Source organism: Panicum hallii, chromosome 3 (genome assembly GCF_002211085.1).
Source record: "Panicum hallii strain FIL2 chromosome 3, PHallii_v3.1, whole genome shotgun sequence".
Classification (NCBI taxonomy): domain Eukaryota; kingdom Viridiplantae; phylum Streptophyta; class Magnoliopsida; order Poales; family Poaceae; genus Panicum; species Panicum hallii.
Genome location: NC_038044.1, coordinates 11,322,136 through 11,344,397, shown reverse-complemented (window position 1 = coordinate 11,344,397; position 22,262 = coordinate 11,322,136). Strand labels below are relative to the sequence as shown.

The window sequence follows — 22,262 nt, the reverse complement described above, 5'->3', positions numbered from 1 at the left end:
GTGGTTTGATTGATACAGCAAAGCTAGATACCGAAAGCCTATTAACAAAATCAGGTTTTTGGATTGTTAGAATTATAGGCAATTTTTGATATATTTTAGTTCCAAATATTACTAGCAATTTCATGATATATATGAGTGATAATGTGTGAATAAGACATATGCATGTGTCCATGTTATTCTTACTAATAAGCATGAACAAAGAATTAAACCAGAATAGGCAGTGTTCAGGGAGCGAGGCCTCTCGCTAGAGTTGTGCGCGTAGTACTTTATATAGGCGTGAGGTGCCTTAGGTTCAACGAACCTGGACGTCATGAATGACTTTGATGAGACCGCACCGCACCTGCACGTCACGTCCGTCCGTCCAGCCGCGCACTGCCCGCCACGGCCACGGCCCGGCAAGGCGAGCGAGCGCGCGCGCGTGTGGTTTACCGTCCTTTTCTTACCGGCTTCACAAGTGGTGTACACGAAGTCTATCTTTTAAATCGGTTGAGATCCTTCTCAATTCCCGGTACGGAATTAAGCCATTGATTCTCTAACATTTAATTGTGGGCTTTAAATACTTTTAATGTATTGATTAGAATGAATGGCCAAACCATAGCTCAACAATGATCCTCTCTGCTCGCGCTTCCCCTCTCTGTTAGCCGCCTAATCATCTGAGCTGGACGTTAGGAGCTCGATTTGTAGCTATTGGAGTTCGATTCACGCGATTCACGGCTGTTAGAGCATGATTCACGGGCGCCGGAGGTCGATCTGCTCGATTTGCTGCTGCCTGAGTTCGAGCTGCTCGTCGAAGGTCGACTCGGAGGCCCCGGAGGTTGAGCCGCTCGCCGGAGATCAAATCGGAGCCGCCGGAGGTCGATCTGCTCGGTTTGCAGCTGCTGGAGTTCGAGCTACTCGTCGAAGGTCGATTCGCAGGCTCCAGAGGTTCAGCCGCTCGCCAGAGGTCCAATCGGTGCCGCCGGAGATCGATTCGCAGCTGCCTGCTGCGTCGTCGACCCCGACCTGCACGCTAGATGAGCAGTTGAGCACCTGCTGGAGCTTTCCCGCCTCTTCTTTTTCTGATGCGGCCTCCTGCATCGTCCAGCGTGAGGAGGAGATGGTGGTGCAGCTGGTTGAGGAGCGGTACCAAACATAGGACATGAATCGGAGCGGAGTCGGAGCTAGGGCTGATAGGTGCACTGGGAGAGCGGTACCAAACGGGGCCTAGTTAGCGACTCCCTAATCTGGGAGTTAAATTCCCAGGGCATTTATTCTGTTCAGTCCCTCTATGCTACAATTAGCTTCGGAGGTGTCAAACATATTTACACCCCCGTGATGTGGAAGCTGAAAGTTCCATCACATATTCACATTTTTTTATGGCTGCTAGCTAATAATAAACTTATCACCAGAGACAACGTGGCGAAAAGAAAAGAGGTCAATGACAAAACCTGTTCTTAGTGAGCAAGAATCGATCCACCACATGTTTTTTGATTGTTGTGTTGCCAAGTTAACTTGAGAGGCTGTTTCTGAGGCCTGTGGTCATGCCCTTGGTCCCGATTTTGAATCGGTAGCCAAGTGGTGGATTAGAAATGAAAAATTTGCTGACTTGATTGTTCTTATGTGGTCAATTTGGAGACTAAGGAATGACTTATGTTTTCAGGGTGTGGCGTGGAAGGATATGAAGACGTTATGGATCAGGATTGTCAAGACGGCGAGAAGATGGAAACCACTGAGCAGAGAAAGAGACTGGGCTGGAGATCTTTGCTGGAAAACTGGAGTGCAAGCCGATGGCAACGCCGGAGCTTGGGTGGGCTCCATCGACACAAGGAACTGGAATGCTGGGGGGCTACGCTGTTGCGCCGGAGCAACCTAGAGCAAGCGGAGGGTAGATGCTGCCAAACGCTACAAGAGCAACTGATGTTTTTGGCTCTCCTGTCCCTTTTCGGTAGCTCTTAGCTTACAAAACTGTGCGGCTCTTGAAGAGCCTTTCTTTCGCTTTTGGCGGGCGCGCCAATACGTCTGAACTTACAAACTTTGAACATTTTATATCACTGAGATGAAACGGGAACCCTCTTTTCTAAAATTAGAAAGTGAGAAACACGTGGATGTTTTACAAATTTATTTTTTTTCTTTCCTGGACGGGGACATGGGGTAACACAAAAGTAATCATCATACGAGGGAACAGATTCTTGCGAAGCGCTCTGCTAATTTGACAAGCAACGGCAATGGTGATGCCTGCACACGCTCGCTGCCGGATCAAATGGCTGAGACCTTTGGGACGGGCACGGGGTACCTGTCGATCTCCTCCATCCAGGGGTTCCTGAGGCCCTTCTCCTTGGCCGGGTTCACCGACCGGAGCGCCTTCCACACGGCGCTGTTGCACTTGAACCCGGACCCGAAGGCGATCTGCCAGGTGCGGTCGCCCTTCTTGATCCGGCCCTTGGCCTCGGTGTAGGCGAGCTCGTACCAGAGCGAGCTGCTGGACGTGTTGCCGAACCGGTGCAGCGTCATCCTGGAGGGCTCCATGTGCCAGTCCGACAGCTTCAGGTTCTTCTCCAGCTCGTCCAGCACCGCCCGCCCGCCGGCATGGATGCAGAAGTGCTCGAACGCCAGCTTGAAGTCCGGGATGTACGGCTTGACCTTGCGCTTGAGGACCCTGCGCGCGACGAGCGTGGCGAAGAAGAGCAGCTGCTCCGACATGGGCAGCACCAGCGGGCCCAGCGTCGTGATGTTGGTCTTGAGCGCGTCCCCGGCGACGGCCATCAGGTCCTTGGACAGCGACACGCCCACCTTGCCGTCCTCGTCCTCGCGCTGCGTCACGCAGCCGAAGCACCGGTCGTCGGCGCCCTTGTGGGTGCGCACCGTGTGCACCAGCTGGTATTTGGAGCGCCGCCGCTCCGAGCCGCGGTTGGAGAGCAGGATCGCCGCGCCGCCCATGCGGAAGAGGCAGTTGGACACGAGCATGGAGCGGTTGTTGCCGAAGTACCAGTTGAGGGTGATGCTCTCCATGCTGATGACCACGGCGTAGGTGTTGGGGTGCGACTGCAGCAGGTCCTTGGCGAGGTCGATGGAGATGAGCCCCGCGCTGCAGCCCATGCCGCCGAGGTTGTAGCTCACGATGTTGCCCCGGAGCTTGTAGTGGTTGATAACCATAGCGGACAGCGACGGCGTCGGGTTGAAGAGGCTGCAGTTGACGACCAGGATGCCGATGTCCTTGGGCCGGACGCCCGTCTTGGCGAACAGCTCGTCCAGCGCGCCGAACATGACCATCTCCGCCTCCTTGCGCGCGTTGGCCATGGACGGGTTGGGCGGGATGTTGAGCACGGCCTCCGGGAGGTACGTGTCGTCGCCCAGCCCCGAGCGCTCGATGATCTTGCGCTGGAACTCGATGTTCGCCGGCGTGAAGGAGCCCAGGGACTCGGTGCAGTTCATGAACCGCGCGCGGCTGCACTTGCGCTCCTCTTCGGGCTTGTAGCACGCGAAGTCCACCAGGTACACGGGCTGCGGCCGCGTCAGCACGTACGCCGTGGCGGCGATGACGAGCAGCGTGGAGCAGACGACCACGGACACCAGGTTGTACTGCAGGCTCTGCCACAGGTCCGCCAGGTCCCGCGGCGTGAAGGTCGAGAGGTGCGCCGCCACCAGCCCCGGCAGCGGCACCAGCAGCAGGTACGCGCCGTGGGTGATGAGGTGGTGGTACCCCAGCTTCACGTACTTGAGCTTCACCGACTGCTTGAAGTCCGGCATGCCGCTCGCCGCCGCAGCCGTCGTGGTCGTGGTCGTCTGCCTCTGCAGCGGCGGCGCTTGCTCAGTTCTCGCCTCGGCCATTGCAGAAGCGAGACCTCGCGGGGGACGACAAGGATCGCCGATCACCGCCGGAAACGAGATCGCTCGCTACTACTATCTCCGAACAACTTGTCTCGACGTGTGTGGTGTGGCCGATGGACCCTCAGGCCGCGCGCCCGTCGACTATATACCCGCGCGCACCGATCCGAGGTGGTGTACGAGTCCGAGACCTACACCAATACACAGGTGCGCGTTCAGGAGAGGGGCCGACATGTCACGGAAAAGCTAGCCGTGACGGGATCGAGAAAAGGCGCCCACCTACCCGATCGGACTCGGAGACCAGACCAGAGACCGGCCGGACCGCGCGCGGGATCCAGACCGACCAAAAGATAGCCCGGCACGGCCACGCAACGACCAAGCAGCCGGCCGGACGCAGCAAGGCGGCAGGCAGGAGAGAACCCCGCGCGCGGTCGGGCCGGTGCGGCGTGCCGGCGTCCGCCCGCAAGCAACCGGGGATCCGGACACGCTAGCAGCGGCGGCTCATGCGTTCCGCCTGACGCGCCCAGGAGACGCAACGCGGGTGGGGTTGGGGGCTCGACGGCGACGGTTGCTGCTTGGGGCCGGGCCGGGCGCCGCGGGGAAGGAGGAGGAGATGGAAGGGGACGGCCCCAAGCGAGCGCAACGTGGCGGCCGGTGGGCGCCCTCTCGTAGCGGCGCGCCGTGGGCGCGGCCGAGCTAGGCGGTTAGCCGGTAGAGCAGACACGCGGCCCGGCGCGGAGCTCGGGGGTACGGTACACGAACGGGCGGCGCGCGGGGGTGTGGACGTTTTTTTTTTCCTGGAGCGTAACGTGCACGTGTGCGGTGTACGTGCCTGAGAGCGAGTGGCTATTTCGGGCCCATCTCGTCGCTCGCTTTCATGCAACCGTGTGCAGCATGAAGTCCTCCGTTGCAACTTTTTTCCAAGTGATTTTTTGGACTTATACTGTGGTCGATGATCAGTGCAAGTAGCAAGTAAGCAGTACGAAAAAGGCAGGGCCAGTCTCACAATGGTCGACGATTAGTGCAAGTAACAGGGACGAAAAAAAGGCTGGGTCAAAGAGATGCTGCGTCCTTCACTGAATCACCTGGTCAGACACCTGGTGGGATATATGTATACGCAGTCGATCTCACGTTCCTTTCGTCTCGCGGGCACGTTATTGACCTGCCCAATCATCGCCCGCGTCACCTAGAAATCAGCCCTGCAAGTTTCCGCCTCGCCTTTCCGTCGAGTGTGAAAAATTTAAAATCGTACATAGATATTCAGTGCAGCCCGGCAGTCTCTGTTTTAATGTTTCTTTAAGTAGTCGTATGTCGCGAGAACACTGAACGCATGCTGACCGAGAGCGACGCCACAACCTCGATCAAACACGAAAGAGTGAAAGCGACGACGGTCAAAAGGATAGGGGGGAAGAACAGCGCCGTAGTTTGCTACAAATAGCATGTGTTTTACCTCCAATATTACGTCATTGACCTGCAGGCAGAGGCAGGCAGCATCGAAGATGAACTCGCAAGTCAGGTGCTCGCGCGCACGTATGGCTAGATCCGGTTTCATACGAAAGCGGCACGCCACCGCAATCCTTTTGACCTAAGCATCCAGGTTGTGTTACTTATGAAAGCTCTACTGCGAACTTCTGCAAGAGTACAACACAAAAGTACCTCAAGGACATGCAGGTTTGACCATTTGTGGGGAACATGAAAGGGCAATCTCTGTACAATAGTAGCGTGTTCTACAATGCCAAAGATCTCCAGAAAGGCATGTCTTATCCAAGCGACCAAGCCAAATTCTATGCACTGTTCATACCACCTGCTGTTCTGCCACCCCTCGTATCACATATTCAACGACGAAGAAAGATCCTATTCCTGAGCCAACGGTTTACACTGCTATACATTTACCGGATCAATATTTACATCGATTCATCACGCCATCAGTAAGCAATACCACCAGAGAATGCGTCCCCATCGTTGATTAAGCTCTCAGTTAGCCAGTAACCATCCCACGAGCCTCCGACTCTCTGCAAGAGCAGTCGATTAAGATCACCAGATAGCTGAAACGTCGGTAAGAGAAAGACAAGCTGACAGGTACCTGAACCATTGTAAACTGAAATATTCCTTCTTCCTCCGGACGGGCTCCTTGTACCCAAACTCTTTGTTTAAATTGGTTCTGTTTGGCATAATGAGACGCAGAACAAGATAAATTTAATTGCTGGAGAATGGAGATCTAAGTATAAATATGCTAACTTCCATCTGTTTTGTCTTGCTTTCTACAGCTCAGAAGAAAAGTATGTCCAGGGGGGATACCTCTTCAACCCATAATCTGCTTAATATCTTTCTTTCTTTGTGGCCTAGCAACACTCTGTAAGCTGAATGGTGAAACAAGCGTCGGAAGCGTTCAAACTGGAATAGTAGTGGTGGCAGTTTGTAAGTAACACACTATGACTGCCAGCATATGCCAAAAGGAATAGGTTTTAGACTACCTGTCCTAGATCAAACTGTCGTCCGAAGTAAGTTGACCTTTCGAAGGGGTCGAAGCCTGCAAACTAATAAGACCATAAAGACTCTGAGACTTGTCAGCCTGATCAAAGCTGGGTTTCATGGACACTATGTCCAATGAAATGAATGGTTTTCATGCTTGTGTAATTACCCGGTACATGACCTCTATCCCATAATCCTGGCGGGGCTGATCATTGTATTTCAAGGACTCAAGTTGGTATTCCACTGCTTCTTCTGCACTAAACTGAAAGATAGAACCATTTTAAGTGTCCAAAATCAATATTTGAATAATTATGCTCTTTTTTGATTATTTCAGATGGGGCATTACATTCAACCTGGGACCAAAGGGCTTTCTCTTGCGTGTCTCAAGCCTGGAGCAAAATTGAAAGAGTAAAGAAACAAGAAACAACAGTAAGATCCAGCCAGTTTAGGAAGCTCATCGACTCATAGGATTAACACCAATGTTCATATTTAGTACACATGTGGTATGCCAATCTAAGTCTACATCTGGTATAGTATGCCATAAACATCTGATATTCCAAATGCAATTGGTGTGCTCTATACTCGACCAAACCTAACAAGCTTCTACTCCTAAGTAGAGGCTTGAAAGTCATCAAAACCAGCCATTATAAACAACTTTATTAGGAAAAAGAGGTAATACTGTCCTGGTTTGCAGTATCTAATAACTGCATATTTTGGAAGATTTTATAGCATGCCATTAGTTTAAGTTATTTATGCAGTTTTTAGGTAGGACTGAGAGCACAATGTGCGTGACAAATACAGCAATACTTTTTGTGATAGGCAGGAGATGAGTAAAACATTATGTGTTACAATAATACATGACTTCACTATGGCAGTTTGGTACATAAATCCCTAGTTATAACATCGAATCGAAGGGCGGTTTATCAAAATTTCGTAACTGAATTGGTCCATTCACCACAGGTGACAGGTTCCCTATATGTGCTATGCAAGTACCACAAAAATAAACTAGGAATGATGTTCGGAAACAGAGTCTTCAGAAATGACACAAAAGGTCACAAAATCTGCACCTGCTGTTGGAAATTGCAGGAGATAGGCACTCCTGACACAGTATCTATCAATTCTTAATTATGTTCGCACTGATACTTTGCAGTCTAACTGTCATGTGTGGTTTAGCTATCCCCAATCAAACAAATCCTAAGTGAAGTGAATGAATAACTACCATCATGCTGTTAAATATGCAGGCATAACAAGCCTGTACCATCTACAGCTGTAACTATGTGACTGTTTTGGTAGGTGAAAGGTAAATTCCACTCTTGCCAGACAAAATAAGTAGTATGGTTTCCTTCCACGGAAAAGCATATTGAGGCTTTAGTGTCAGTTTACATCTCTGTACTACAATCGGACGCCTCAAATAGACGGGGAATCACTTGACTGTTTGGTTTTATCCAATCACTGACAGTTCATTTAGCCTGATAGACTTAGTCGAGCCTAGATAAACTTGATTTCAGCCACTTTTATTGCCGATGATAATATGATGTTTGGTTAATGTATGCACTTGGAAACATCATTTTGGCCTGATAATGGCATACTTTTCTCCCTCGAGTTTTCGTCCAATTCTGAACTGTAAGCATCACGGTAAGAGATACCGGTAACCAATCTAATGAAATTTTCATGACAATTTTCCCAATATACTGAGTAGTTTTACTTTATTGTTGGAAAAGCTGGGAAGCAGTCACCGAAATGTGTTTGAGAACACACTAAAAACCAAAAAAACAAGCCCCATCAGGACAAGTGTGTCTCTCGGTCTCTCCTGATTACGCAACCTAATCTTCCCAAATCCAGTAACGTGTACTCAACCTAGTCGACCTCTCACACGCGCACAGCAAGATGCAGCAAGGGGTAAGGGAAGTTGAAACGGCGGTACTGACCAATTGGACGAGAGGAAGTCCGGCACGTCCGACGAGGCGGCGGAGGCGGAGACCATGAGCCGCGCCGCGGCGAGGGGAACTGGCCTGGTCTTCCAGCAACAGCCGCCGCGGCGGCGGTGGTTTGGCGCCGGCGGGAGAGCGATCGGCTTCGCGGTCGCAGCAGCGGACGACGCCATTGTCGCAACCTGGGATGTGGGATGCTTCGTCCCTGCCTCCAGTTTATTCAGGAGTGGAAAATTAATTCAGACCAGTAATTTTCCTCGACATGTCTGGGCTCGGGCCGGGCTGGGCTCCGCGCTTCACACATTTGGGCCATATAAGGGCCCTACAGACAGAGATGGCGGTCCAGTAAGATTGACGAGGCCCATAATCAATCAACTGGGTTGAGCACGGAGGAGGGCGTTAATGTCGTTAACCCCCCTCTGGCTTTCCCACCCACTCTGCTTATCCACTCGCGCTCGCCGAGCAAGCGGCCACGAGATTGGCCACGCGCTCCTCACCTCGCCTTCCCCAAACCTCTCCAAAACCTCGCGGCTGCGGCTTCCAGCGCCATGCGCGCCTCCTCCTCCGCCGCCCTCCGAGATGCCGCGCCCGCCCACTAACCCCACGCTCAACCCACCCTTCCTCCCACTCGCCTCCCTTCCCTCGGCGCGCGCCATCCCGCCCACCCGCCTCTACCCGGAGAAGCGCCCACGACGTCTCAGCTCGGCCGCCGTCTCGGTGGTGGCCTCCACCTCCTTCTCCGCAGACCCGAGCGCGGAGCTGCGAGCACTCTGCTCCCATGGCCAGCTCGCGCAGGCGCTCTGGCTCCTCGAGTCCTCTGCCGAGCCGCCCGACGAGGACGCCTACGTCGCGCTGTTCCGCCTCTGCGAGTGGCGCCGCGCGGTGGAACCCGGGCTGCGCGCGTGTGCGCACGCGGACGAACGGCACGCGTGGTTCGGGCTCCGCCTCGGGAACGCCATGCTCAGCATGCTTGTCAGGTTCGGGGAGACGTGGCAGGCGTGGAAGGTGTTCGCCAAAATGCCCGAGCGGGACGTCTTCTCCTGGAACATCATGGTGGGCGGGTACGGGAAGGCCGGGTTGCTGGAGGAGGCGCTGGACCTGTACCACAGGATGATGTGGGCAGGTGTGAGGCCGGATGTCTACACGTTCCCTTGCGTGCTGCGGAGTTGTGGCGGCGTCCCAGACTGGAGGATGGGGAGGGAGGTGCATGCACATGTCCTCCGGTTTGGGTTTGGGGGCGAGGTTGACGTCCTCAATGCACTCATGACCATGTATGCTAAATGTGGGGATGCTGTGGCTGCACGTAAGGTGTTTGACAGTATGACCATGATGGACTGTATCTCATGGAATGCGATGATTGCTGGGCATTTTGAGAATGATGAGTGCAACACAGGGTTGGAGTTGTTTCTTACCATGCTGGAGGATGAGGTGCAGCCTAACCTCATGACGATAACTAGTGTGACTGTTGCATCAGGTTTGTTATCAGATATAAGTTTTGCAAAGGAAATGCATGGGCTTGCCGTGAAGAGGGGTTTTGCCACCGACGTTGCATTTTGTAACTCTTTGATTCAAATGTATGCGAGTCTTGGGATGATGGGGCAAGCAAGAACAGTGTTCTCAAGAATGGATACTAGAGATGCCATGTCATGGACGGCTATGATATCTGGGTATGAGAAAAATGGTTTCCCAGATAAAGCTCTTGAAGTGTATGCACTGATGGAAGTGAACAATGTAAGTCCTGATGATATTACTATTGCAAGTGCCCTTGCTGCTTGTGCTTGCTTGGGGCGTTTGGATGTTGGCGTCAAGTTGCATGAGCTTGCTGAGAGCAAGGGATTCATGAGCTACATCATAGTTGCAAATGCACTCCTTGAAATGTATGCAAAGTCCAAGCACATTGATAAGGCTATTGAAGTTTTTAAGTGCATGCCTGAGAAGGATGTAGTATCATGGAGTTCAATGATCGCAGGATTTTGCTTCAACCATAGGAACTTTGAGGCTCTTTATTATTTCAGGCATATGCTGGCAGATGTGAAGCCCAATTCTGTCACTTTTATAGCTGCTCTTGCGGCTTGTGCTGCTACTGGGGCTTTGAGGAGTGGTAAGGAGATCCATGCACATGTTTTAAGGCATGGTATTGGATCTGAAGGTTATTTACCCAATGCCCTTATCGACCTGTATGTAAAATGTGGCCAGACAGGTTATGCTTGGACACAGTTCTGTGCGCACGGTGCAAAGGATGTTGTGTCTTGGAATACCATGCTTGCTGGTTTTGTAGCTCATGGGCATGGGGATACTGCTCTATCGTTCTTCAATCAAATGGTGAAAACTGGAGAGTGTCCGGATGAAGTTACGTTTGTCGCTCTGTTATGTGCTTGTAGTAGGGGTGGAATGGTCAGTGAAGGTTGGGAACTTTTTCACAGCATGACTGAGAAATACTCTATTGTTCCAAATCTCAAGCACTATGCATGCATGGTGGATCTGCTAAGTCGTGTTGGGCAACTGGCAGAAGCTCACAACTTTATAAATGAAATGCCTATCGCACCAGATGCTGCTGTTTGGGGAGCCTTGCTAAATGGATGCCGGATACACCGGCATGTTGAACTTGGCGAGCTTGCGGCAAAATATGTTCTTGAATTGGAGCCTAATGATGCTGGATATCATGTTCTTTTGTGTGATCTATATGCCGATGCTGGTAGATGGGATAAATTGGCCAGGGTGAGGAAAACCATGCGGGATAAAGGATTGGATCATGATTCTGGATGTAGCTGGGTTGAGGTTAAAGGAGTGGTCCATGCATTTTTAACGGATGATGAATCACATCCACAGATCAGAGAAATAAATACTGTTCTTGAAGGAATATATGAGCGGATGAAAGCATCTGGTTGTGCTCCTGTTGAATCTCATTCTCCAGAAGATAAAGAAGTATCCAAGGATGACATTTTTTGTGGTCACAGCGAAAGACTTGCTGTAGCTTTTGGTTTGATCAATACCGCACCTGGCACCCTAGTTTCTGTCACCAAAAACCAGTACACATGCCAGAGTTGTCACAGGATATTGAAGATGATTTCTAACATCGTACGAAGAGATATAATTGTTAGGGACAGTAATCAACTCCACCATTTTAAGGATGGAAGTTGTACATGTGGAGATGAAGGTTATGTGTGAAGGACTTGCAGAGGGGAGGCTAGCTAGCTATGTTGCATATACCCTTGTGCTATTATTTATATGGTACACGTCAGTCGCTAGCAAGTAGCAGGGCAAGCTGGATACTTGGCAAGCTCGAGATAGCCTACATGGCAGCAGCAGCACTGCTTGGATCAACAGAACTCATATTTTGAGTTATATATAGCAGTTTCGTGCAGAATAGTTAACTTGTTACAGGGCAAGTGCAGAAATTATACTCATGTAATGCAACTTCATATTCTCACAAAGCATGCCCATTGAAGGTAATTTCTCGCTCCTCTTTTCTTTGGTTAGTTGATACAGAGGTCATGTTGCTTGTCTAACAGTTATGTTCCTTCCTTTCAGTCTGCTGAAGCTTATCTTGGAGCTTATCTTTGCTTCCAACAACTTGCCAAAAAGAAATATCAAGAAAGCTTGAGCTATAGAGGATAGTTTAGTTGGTGCATAATGTTTTGTTGAATAGGCTTTATTAGTCTTAACTGTAATTCTAATGCCTATCAACCATAGTTTAGAGAGATATAGAGCTGCAATTTTGCCATAGTTAGTCATATTAAGTATGTGAAACTTCAAATTATATATTTTGGCATTGCATTGTGTCCTTTGGTGTAATTTGGAAAACAAAAGCTGATAAATCATGTACAACTAAAAGGAAAATCTGGGACGCGGATTTATGCTTGGACCATGCAGATAGATAATTCAAGACTAAGAGTTCCTGTGAGATATAGAAATCTTGGACATGGCCTCTTCTTGCAAGCTCATTTGGATATTATCAGCAAATCACAAACCACTTGGGCAGTTGGGCAAATAATATGTGCTCCATTTTGCATCCTAGTCTCCTACAAGTTTAGTAAATGAGCTGAAAATATGGATTACAAATGTTCCAAACTAAAGTAATCTGACTTCCTCCACTCAAACTAAAGTAATATGACTTTGCCAAATCGAGGTTGTGGTGAGTCTGGTACTCTGGTGCGGGCCATTCTGCCCGCACAGGGCACTGGTTTTTTGCATCTTCCCTGTATAAAGATCAAGTACTGCTGTACTGGACATCAGGATCCCTCCAGACTCCAGCGTAAACAGTTGACAGCTTGAGACAGAGGTCATCACTCATCAGCGCATCAGGTTGGAACGGAACTGGCCGGGTGATTTTGGACGGCTCGTTTGTCCGAGGTTAATAGGTGATGGATACTTGGATAGGTCCGGCGATGACGCAGTTGACCAAGTCCGCGTCGAGCAGCCGAGCACTGCACGCACACTGTGGAACCGACGTAACAGATCTGGAGTGCTGCATGGTTCCACGCAGGATGCCAGGATGGCCAGCGCTTGCAGGAAAACGGGTTTGGAGTTGGAGCGGAGAAGAGTCATCCTCAAGCTCGCCGTCCCTGAAAAGATCGCTAGTATACACAGCTTCTGCAATGGTGGAGTTACCGCGACTGTTGGTACTACACGTCAATTTCTGAAAGTGCCCCGGTAGCTGCCTGGGTAGTTGTACCTCAACCATGGCTCTGCCCAAAAGCCCCTGGCCATGCCTTCCATACTGAGCGACGCAAGTTAAACTGTTGAGAGTGGTAATGCTACTTCGAACGCACCGTCTCGTGTCACTTTCTGTAAAGCTGGCTTATTTTACGTCTATAGCAGTGTTTTTATGGTCCAAAGACAACTATCGATGGGTCACCCAGTCTCTAGCATACATATTTGTCTTTCTTTTGTATCAAAATCATCAACGACCATACCATTACCAGTGAGCCATCAATCACAGGGGCGCTAGTTGCGCCAGCCAGGCATCGACACAACATGCAACAACCTATATCCGGCTCAGTTTCTACAACTAGGCATGCGACATTCAAGCACGGACAACAAATACTTCTCTTCCATTCGCAGCACTATCTGTGCGTGCAACGACACTCCTCTTTGCTCATCCCAACTATACACGTCTCCCTTCCTCCCTCTACAAGTTCATCCACCGAAAATCCTCCAAACTCATCCCACCGTCCAAATAAAAACAAAAGAACAATCTAAGGTACGTATAATCTCAGTAACATCAGTCGCGCTAGCCAATTTTCACACGACGTGTGACGAGGGCTTTCCGTGCTCCACCTTAATACCAACCACTAGGATACCGTACCCTCCCGCAACCAGCTGTCACACGACATGCAACAAGGCATCCCACGCTCCACCTCAGCACCAGTACACCACCACTAGATACCCCTCCTCGCATACAAGTATACACCACTCAAAAATGAAAGAACCGTTGCAGGGGCACTGTACTGGACGCAGGATGCTCACATTTCCCACACCGTCAAAGTGCAAAGCATGCCTGCTCCCGCTCGCCTTCGATGAATGCATGGGCCCTATCTCCTCCCCAGCATGTTATTCACTAGCCGGATTTTATAAACATGCATGCTTCATTCAAAGTGCCTCTCTTCCTTTTTAGGCACAAAAATCCTGAATGACCATCCAGCCATCCTAAAGAAATACAGCAAGAATCAGGAAAGGTGTGTAGTCGGAGTGGCACCAACCGTTCTTGTTAGTTGTCAAGCGACGTGCGACAAAGGGGTATACCGTGCTCCACCTCAGCACCACCACTTGGTAACCCCCTCCCTTGGCCAGTTGTCATGCAACATGCAACGAGAGAGGGAACCGGTTCCTCTGCGGTACTGCAGAGAAGGCTCGTTCGCAACGATAGGGATCTCTCTCCCACGAGTTGCCGCATGACTTGTGATTATGAGTACCACCACTGTGTATCCTTCCTACTTCATTTTTACGCAAAAAAATTTTGAAGAGCTAACGGAACTGTAATCAGAGGGGCACTAGCTGTGCTGTGCTAGCCAATTATCACGTGACGGTATCCCATATAACACCTCAGCACCACCACTAGATCCCCCTCCATCTGTGTGGCTGACGTCACACCCTTGACTCGCCCGCTCCCTACAAAAACATCACCTAGTTGGCAGGGCGCCGAGCGTGGACGCTCACACCGCCCACACCGTCTAGCGCAAGCACCCCCTGCTCCCGCTCGCCTGCGACGGAGCCATGGGTCTCATCCCCTTCGGCTTGCTGCCTATGGACCCCGGCACCGCCGCCACACTCACCGGCGCCATTTCTCCCCCGTTCCCTGCCGGCGCAGCTGCCAACAGCGCCGCGTACTGCATCGACCCGGCCCTGTTCGCGTCCCTCCTGCCGCCCGGCAGGCAGCCCGCTGCCCCAGCAGCCGCGGAGGAAACGAGGCGGCGCCAGGAGGAGGAAGAGGAGGGCGCGGCCATCCGCCTGGTGCACCTCCTTGTCACCTGCGCCGGCGCCATCCAGTCCGGCGACTACTCGGCCGCGCATGGCAACCTGGCCGAGGCGCGCGCGATCCTTTCGGTGATCACTACCTCGACCGGGATCGGCCGCGTCGCGAACCACTTCGCGGACGCGCTCGCGCAGCGCCTCTTCCCGGCGTACCCGCAAGCGGCGCCGCCTGCTCCGCCTCCCGCCGCGCTGGCCGACCTCTACAGCCACTTCTACGATGCAGGACCCTACCTGAACTTCGCCTACTCCACGGCGAACCAGGCGATCCTCGATGCGTTTGAGGGCTGCGACCGCGTGCACGTCGTCGACTTCGCCCTCATGCAGGGCCTCCAGTGGCCGACGCTCATCCACGCCCTGTCCCAGCGCGAAGGCGGGCCACCGCGCCTCCGCATCACCGGCATTGGCCCACAACCAACAGGCGCCGGCGACGAGCTCCGTGAGGTGGGCGTCCGCCTCGCCGAGTTCGCGCGCTCCCTGGGAGTCCCCTTCTACTTCCAGGGCGTCTGCGTCGACCAGCTCGATGGGTTGAGCAACTGGATGCTCAAAATCGTCCCGGGCGACGGCGAGGCGCTGGCATTCAACTCCATCCTGCAGCTCCACCGTCTCCTCGTCGACCCGGACGCCGACCCGGCGGTGCCCGCGCCGATTGACATCCTCCTCGACCTCGTCACCGAGCTACAGCCCAGGGTCTTCACGGTCGTTGAGCAGGAGGCAGACCACAACAGGCCGCCGCTGCTGGAGAGGTTCACCAACGCGCTCTTCCACTACGCGGCCATGTTCGACTCCATGGCGGCCGTGGGCCACCGCGGCGGCGCCACCGACTCGCTCGCGGAGGCGTACCTCCGGGCCGAGATCTTCGACATCGTCTGCGGCGAGGGCAGCGCCCGCGCCGAGCGCCACGAGCCGCTGGGTCGCTGGAGGGAGAGGCTCGCCCGCGCGGGACTGACCCAGGTGCCGTTCGGCCGGAACGAGGTCCAGCTGGCGACGGCGCAGCTGCTCCGCGCGACGTCCTCCCCCGGCTCCGGGTACAGCATCCTCGAGTGCGCCGGCAGCCTCGCGCTGGCGTGGCACGACCGCCCGCTGTACGCGGCGACGGCGTGGAGCGCGGCAGGGGGAAGCGCTGCCGGCGCCGTGGCTGGCACCGAGGGGCGCGACAATAACGGCCGCCGCAAGACTAGGAACGGTAGCCGTGAGATCAACAGCACCGGAAACCTGGCGATTGCCTAGGGACGGTGGGAGCAGACGAAGGAATAATCGTGCAGCGACAGTTAGAGAGGGGCGATCAGTCGAATAATAGTCGTAGCAGATGGGTCGTGATGATCTGGTTTTTGTTTGTGTGATCGAGTTTAGGATGAAAATTTCAGTCTGAGTAGCCTGCGATGAGACAAAAATGTTGCTGCCGCCTGCCAATTATTTTATTTGAGATTTTGAAATGCTAGACCTGATCTTACGAAACGCATTACGGTCGTTGAATGTAGTGGTGGACTGGTGATCCTTCAGTCTGATTCTGATGACCCGATTCCCAATGCTCTGAAATCGAAGTTCGCCGCCATTCCAGCGGGATGAGAACGGCATTCGATCTCTGTGCCTCATCAAGGGCCCCAGCAACGGCAGACCTGAACAATACGCTCATCAGCTCGGTCAGGAACCTGCCAGGCCTGCTCCCCTTTCAGTTTCAGAGAAGCAGCCATCCCATCGCCCCGTGCAGAAACGGGTGGCGTCGACAGGCGCCCCCTGCGCGAAACCGACCCCACGCGATCGGCGAGCACGCCACACGCCACGCCAACGCCGTCCACGTCAGGCGCCTGGCGCCTGCCGGGCCTTTTGCGGCTTCTGCTCTCCGCAGCGACCGCGCAGCCGCGCAGTGAACCGGACGGCGCGGCCCAACCACCGGCCGCGCCGGGGTGGGTGGGGGCGCGGGCGCCCGCGCCACGCCCGTCACCTGACGACGACGACGAGCGCGACGCCTTGCTCGTTTTGGGAGGAGGGCGCGGGCTGCGGCGAGCGCCGCAGTGAATGCAGGGTTCGCCGCGGACGGGAAACTCCCCGCCTTTCTGGCCGGTGGTTGATTTGTTGCTTGTTGGTTGGTTGGCTGCTCGCCGCTTAGCTTGGGGCAATGGGGCCTCGTGCTCGTCGTCCTCTTTTTGGCTGTGGGGCTGGATGGCTAGTTTCGGAGCCATGGCGGATGGTCGGTCAGCCACTCGTGGTCGTCGACATGAATGGAGCTCACAGGATGCTAGTATCTGTGCATACCACGTCACTCCCCTGAATCGTCTCTGTTCCGTAGAGATTGAGCAGGTCATTGACAGGGTCGGTTTCGACAACCATGTATGCGCCATTCAAATTATCTCTCCTTTTTCTTCATCAAAATCCGCAACAACTAAACATGCTAGCCGTTCAGTAAAAAAAAACAAGGGGAGGTGTAGTAAGAGGGTCACTAAAAGTGCCATCTAGTTGCTACTCCCTCGGTCCCTCCCTCCTAAATTAGTTATTTTGACTTTTTTACCGTTGTTGTAAAAATCGGACGATGAATCTAGCGGAGCACGACACGCTAAAGCTTGGGAGCTGTGCTTATCTCCAGCGAAGATCTTGTAAATGTGTCAGTCAATTTGACATACAATTGACAAAGGAAAAAAATTAATCCGTAAAATAATGAGAAACGTATCGGAATAGTTCCAACAAATGCATTGCCCAGGACATCCGAAGCATAGTACCGAATATCGGCTACAAAGCTGGTTTCTTGATGAAATAGGATTAAGAACAAAAACCTCACAACTAAACACATACATTTAATTAAGCTAAATTTATTGTGCTATTAGTCGGATCGGAGCAATACGAGACAGAGCTAACATCAGGGCAACAAGTCGAACACAATTAACCGATGCATCTAATTACTTAGAATTTACGCTTATCATTAAGCCTAGAATTGGCCAACAAAGCTGATTGATAATACTGAACCACCACCATCATGCCACCGCTAACAAGTAAACAGATCCAGCCGATAAGACTCGACTTAGCATCATTACTCAAGGATCGGACTTAATCGAAACAGTCTGAGATAATGGCGACAAGGCAAGCGAATCATTCGGTTAGCCTACACGCAGCAAAGGCAAGCGAATCGTTCGGTCAGCCTACACGCAGCAAAGGACGAGACCGTAGATGATCCGGTACTAGAAGCAATAATCATAGAATGAATCAGGTATAAAATAACTGCATGAGAAGATTAGACAAAGCCGATAATCTGATGACTATCACTTGATAAATTGTGAAATCTATTAAGAGCTAGCATAAGATCCAACCACGCAGCCTTACAAGAACTTGATAGAAATTGATAACTTGTAGATTGAATTGGACGAAACTACAACGATGCGCCGATAGTTAAAGCCTAGAAAATCTGATAAACACGAACTTACCAACAAGCTGGATATCGATTCAATGTAGCCCTACTTGCTGAAGAATTGGCTGATAAAGTACTCTACTTCTACTCCTAGGATTTTGACGAAGTGCCAAAAAGAGTTGTATTGATTGATGGATCTTCTTTACAAAATTCTAAGGTCTACTATTTATGGCCTGAGGCTATGGCTCCTAACTTATCACGACTTAACCAACTTATCTCGAAAGAATCTAACTAAATTTAAATTTACCATATTTACAAGATTTTCTCAAAAGGAATCGGGCTCCCAGATCTTCTGATGATGTCATCTTCCGAGTCTGCATCAGCTTTGACCAACTGTCATGTCACCCTTGATAGATTTGACCTGAATAAACTTCTCCGGAATTCCATCGGCTTCCATAAATAAATCTGCAAATTTTTAACGTCAATATTTATATTTGTAGATTTTACTATCCACCCGCGTTGTACAGCAGGATATCCTACGCTTCACCTCATAAGCGCCCCTCCCTTGCGTCGTATGCGCCAATTAAAAATGGGGCTATGGGAGAACCGGGGTAGTGTGGCCATAGGGGCTTCACGCACCAGCCATGCTAGCCAGTTGTTATGATCTGTCTGGCGATGAGCATTCTGTGTGCATTCCATACGTACTCTTTCCGGCGATGAGTATTTCGTGCTAAGTATTCCGTGCTTCACTATTCCCCTCCACCTGTGCGTCCAACGTTACACTCATGACTCCACGCTCTAAGAACGGTAGATAGCTCAAATGTCGTCAAGCATGGACACTCACGCTGATCGCACCATCCCACGTGAGCTGTGAGCATATTAGCTCCTTCTTACCACCTACGAACACAATGGGTCTCATCCTCTAGGTGTTTCTAAATGCGGAGAGGGAAAAAAAACACCCAAGTCATTTTCTCCCTCTCAAGTTTTCTTTAATCGCTTTGTATTTTTTTCCCTAAAGGCGAATCTACATTTTCTAAAACCAGCTTCAATGTGAGAATGTTGAAATAGTGCAAAAAAAATGAACTCATATATTAAAATACTTGAATATTTCAAAAAAAACAAAAAGAAAGGCAATGGCATATTGGCATTGGCTTTTACCCTTTTTATTAATGTAGCTATTTCACGGAATGATCGGTAGATGAGTTCTCGTAAGTGGAGGACGAATGATCAATGCATTTCATCGTTTGTGACAATGGAGATTCCTATCAGCCATGGTTAAAGCCAAACGCAGCACGCAGACGCCTACTTTGTTTGTTCACTACCAGACTACCACAGTCTACCACCTCCGCTGTGACGCTGCGCCCGGCGTAGTCGCGGCGACAGAATCCCGCGGCGCGCGGGAGGGCGGCTGAGGGCTGAGGCCTGCCCGCCCGACGGCAGCAGAGGCGGCGGGGCACGACCGTACACGGGGCCCTTTTTTTTCTTTAGAAACCGGGATTGCATTTCACATATAAAAGATAAGGTTTATATTGCAACATTTTCAAAGGCAACCTCGGAAAAGAAGAAAATTACAATGCAGTCCAAGCAAGGGTCTCCCGGTCGTCTTCGTCGCCGGCACCCACAGCAGCATCCCGACGAGTCTCCGCCGCACCAAGGTTGGAAGAGAAACGCGTCAAGGATGCAGCTTGAAGCCGAAGCCCTTCCCGACGAAGAAACAAAGTTTTTGATTGACACACCGAGTAGCACATTGAAAACATCGACATGCGTAGAAACGTTGAATGCCCTAGCAGTAGAAGATGCCCTCCGGCCATCTCAGCGCCGAGGAACTTGGGTTCTGTCACAACAAGCACCGCCGGCCACCCCAAAACACCGAACAACCGAGCAACCGAAAGGGGAAGACCGTCCAAGTAGTTGCAATGAAACCACTTCCCCGATTCCTCAAAAAAGTGGTAAGCAAATCTCCCTGGATCCTCGCCGGAGATGGCATCGACATCGGTACCGTCCTCGAAGAAGACGAGGGAGGGACAAAAGAACTCACCAGATCCGGCGAGGATGCAACACACCAATGCTACCCCGCTGCCAGAACGAACACCGGCGAGGTGGAGAAGGGAACCAGCTCCTCAAAATCGTCGTCGTCGCCGTTCCCCACCACGTACAGGCCCAGCGTCCGGTCGCGCAGCAGCGACGACGACATGGCAGAGGCCTGTGCCGCCACCAAGAACGCCGCGCAGCAGCGCACGGAAAAGGCCACCAAATCCACGGACGAGGCGGAGCTGAGACGAGCCAGCGATGGCGACGAAGAAAGCTGGCAAATCTAATTCTAACTTATTCAAACCAGAACTAATAGAAAAAAGGAAATATACAAATCCTCCGTCGATTCATCCAGCCCCCCTGCTCCTCCGACGCCGGCGAGGCCGCCGGAGGCGAGGACGACGGCGAATCGACGGGGGGAACGCGAAATCGCCTCCGACCACCGCTCTCAACTGTAGCGCTCTGGGAGGAGATGGCCGGCGGCCCAGTTTGTCACGGTATTCTGGGCCTAGCCGATCTTACAGGCCTGCCGAAAGGACGAGGCCCGAACCGAGACGATCGGCCGTAGAAGCCCAGAGCGCCATTGACTCTTATTCTCTTCTGATTCTGAATCCACGGTGACCAGAGTCCTGAAAGGCTGAAACCTCCGTTCGCCAACTCGGAATTGAATTGAAAACAGAAAACGAGCCAAGGGAAAAGGCACTTGTTGCCTTGCTAGTGGCCTCTAGCCTCGGCTTCGCTCCCGGGGCTAGTCGAAACGTGCGGCAAAAGAGGAGGTCCGGCGTCTGTTTCGCCGCGCTGGCACGGCCACAACATGCCAAGTGCCGACGGCGGACTATTAGCCGCCCGCCGCTGCGGCTGATTGAACGAGTCTACAACGAGTCCCTGGGCCACGCCTCTCGAGTAGTAGCCATACGGGGATACGCATACGAAGTAGCGGGTCATCTGGACGGGATGCGTCGCACACATGGTGTTGGTTTGGGGGGTGTCTGTTCCTCTCAGAATTCACTGGTTCAGAACACGAACTCAACTGCCTACCCGCTGCCTGCTGCCGTCTGTCGAATGCCCGAGTCGATCTGAACCGCGACGCGACCGGGCGCGCAAATATCTCGCCGGCTGGGGCCCGCGCTCCCGACGTGCCTAGCGCACCGTGTGACACGCCACCGGTGGTTCCACACGCCAAGTTAGCGGAGCGAACTAGTGCACGCTCCCGCCGCTAGAATCCAGCGCCCAGGTCCGAACCAACCGCCGGGATCTGCTGACCAGCGGCCTCTGCCTCGTTCACCAACAACACCGTACCCGCCAGTTTCCATGGAAAAGGCAGCCTATATAGCTTCCAAGCTCTCGGACCAGCCGAACCTACCGTCGATCTCAACAATTCGTCTCGATCTATTGCCGCCAAACACGAGGAAGCCTTTCGTTCTGCGCGAAGGTTTTGGGACTCGATCATGGCGGTTTCCTCCATTAGCTGCTCGCTCAAGCCTCCATCTCCCGTCAAAGAAGCCAGCGCTCGCCTGCAACCGCCGCCACCAGCCACGGGCACACCGTGGTAAGTTTCCACTTCTACCACGTCAAGATCGGCTGCAGCCTGCAGCATCATGCCCTTCCGGACCCACTTGTTTTGATGCGTGCGCGCGATCTCGATCTACTGCAGGTCGGGCGGGCTGCGCCGGGCGTGCGTGGCGGCCGCCGCGAGCGTCGTGATCGCGACGGCGGGGGCCGGCGGCGACGCGGCCCTCGCGTGGGATGGGGCGGCCGTCCCCAGGATCGCCGGCGACGACGCCGTGGCCGTGGACGCGCGGGCGCCGCCGCGGTGGAGCGACCGCAGGGAGTGCCCGCCGTGGCGCGCCAACTCGCTGGAGAACATCGTGCCGGAGAACCTGCCCCGCCCGTCGGCCCGCCGCAGGTTCAACAGCATCAGGGCGCCGGACAGGGCCCCCGCCCTCGCGCCCGAAGCGGTGGCGCCCTTCCTGGCGCAGCACTCTGGCCTGGGCTGCTTCTCCCTCTAGGCAAGTAGCTGACCCGACCACACCGCAACCGCAAATCCATCCCGCAGCTGCATTTCTAGAATTCTTGTTGTATTTGTAATTGGAAAGTGGGATGATTAGCTTAGCGAAAGGGGTGCTTGAAAAAGGATCTGAATCCAAGAAAATTGTATTGATTCATGTAGATTTTAGAAGAAATTATTCGTGTGTTACGTTTCCTTCAGTTTT

The 22,262-nt window shown here is 52.6% G+C and overlaps 5 protein-coding genes across 6 annotated transcripts; 3 read left to right on the top strand and 2 right to left on the bottom strand.

Moving 5' to 3' along the window:
• Positions 1-2,004: 2,004 nt before the first annotated feature.
• LOC112884031 (3-ketoacyl-CoA synthase 11-like) lies at positions 2,005-3,943 on the bottom strand. The gene has a single exon (XM_025949329.1). It carries the CDS (start codon positions 3,805-3,807, stop codon positions 2,236-2,238), a length of 1,572 nt encoding a protein of 523 aa, XP_025805114.1. The 5' UTR covers positions 3,808-3,943; the 3' UTR covers positions 2,005-2,235.
• A 1,514-nt stretch (positions 3,944-5,457) lies between these two features.
• On the bottom strand, positions 5,458-8,432 carry LOC112884032. Its single transcript, XM_025949330.1, has 7 exons — positions 8,205-8,432; positions 6,623-6,665; positions 6,446-6,538; positions 6,279-6,341; positions 6,103-6,198; positions 5,888-5,965; positions 5,458-5,816 (listed from the first exon to the last, which is right to left on the bottom strand). The coding sequence occupies exons 1-7, from the start codon at positions 8,378-8,380 to the stop codon at positions 5,730-5,732; spliced, it is 636 nt and encodes a 211-aa protein (XP_025805115.1). The 5' UTR covers positions 8,381-8,432; the 3' UTR covers positions 5,458-5,729.
• A 194-nt stretch (positions 8,433-8,626) lies between these two features.
• On the top strand, positions 8,627-12,111 carry LOC112884030 (pentatricopeptide repeat-containing protein At1g15510, chloroplastic). Of its 2 annotated transcripts, XM_025949328.1 has the most exons (3): positions 8,627-11,413; positions 11,477-11,656; positions 11,739-12,111. In XM_025949328.1, exon 1 carries the CDS (start codon positions 8,787-8,789, stop codon positions 11,373-11,375), a length of 2,589 nt encoding a protein of 862 aa, XP_025805113.1. In that variant the 5' UTR covers positions 8,627-8,786; the 3' UTR covers positions 11,376-11,413; positions 11,477-11,656; positions 11,739-12,111. The 2 variants fall into 2 exon arrangements, with proteins under 2 accessions (XP_025805113.1, XP_025805112.1); XM_025949327.1 differs by having other exon boundaries at positions 8,627-11,656.
• A 2,312-nt stretch (positions 12,112-14,423) lies between these two features.
• On the top strand, positions 14,424-15,908 carry LOC112885197 (DELLA protein DWARF8-like). Its single transcript, XM_025950853.1, has one exon. It carries the CDS (start codon positions 14,424-14,426, stop codon positions 15,906-15,908), a length of 1,485 nt encoding a protein of 494 aa, XP_025806638.1.
• Positions 15,909-21,293: 5,385 nt separating this feature from the next.
• Positions 21,294-22,257, top strand: LOC112884195. The gene is made up of 2 exons (XM_025949557.1): positions 21,294-21,598; positions 21,704-22,257. The coding sequence occupies exons 1-2, from the start codon at positions 21,498-21,500 to the stop codon at positions 22,056-22,058; spliced, it is 456 nt and encodes a 151-aa protein (XP_025805342.1). The 5' UTR covers positions 21,294-21,497; the 3' UTR covers positions 22,059-22,257.
• The last annotated feature ends 5 nt before the right edge of the window (positions 22,258-22,262 follow it).

Excerpts from the sequence above, each read along its gene's own strand:
- LOC112884032 (XM_025949330.1), bottom strand. The coding sequence starts at position 8,380 with ATGGCGTCGTCCGCTGCTGCGACCGCGAAGCCGATCGCTCTCCCGCCG. Across the intron at positions 6,539-6,622 it reads CCTTTGGTCCCAGGTTGAAT|TTTAGTGCAGAAGAAGCAGT; the intron begins GTAATGCCCCAT and ends TCTATCTTTCAG. Across the intron at positions 6,342-6,445 it reads GGATAGAGGTCATGTACCGG|TTTGCAGGCTTCGACCCCTT; the intron begins GTAATTACACAA and ends TGGTCTTATTAG.
- LOC112884031 (XM_025949329.1), bottom strand. The coding sequence starts at position 3,807 with ATGGCCGAGGCGAGAACTGAGCAAGCGCCGCCGCTGCAGAGGCAGACG.
- LOC112884030 (XM_025949328.1), top strand. The coding sequence starts at position 8,787 with ATGCCGCGCCCGCCCACTAACCCCACGCTCAACCCACCCTTCCTCCCA.
- LOC112884195 (XM_025949557.1), top strand. The coding sequence starts at position 21,498 with ATGGCGGTTTCCTCCATTAGCTGCTCGCTCAAGCCTCCATCTCCCGTC. Across the intron at positions 21,599-21,703 it reads CCAGCCACGGGCACACCGTG|GTCGGGCGGGCTGCGCCGGG; the intron begins GTAAGTTTCCAC and ends GATCTACTGCAG.
- LOC112885197 (XM_025950853.1), top strand. The coding sequence starts at position 14,424 with ATGGGTCTCATCCCCTTCGGCTTGCTGCCTATGGACCCCGGCACCGCC.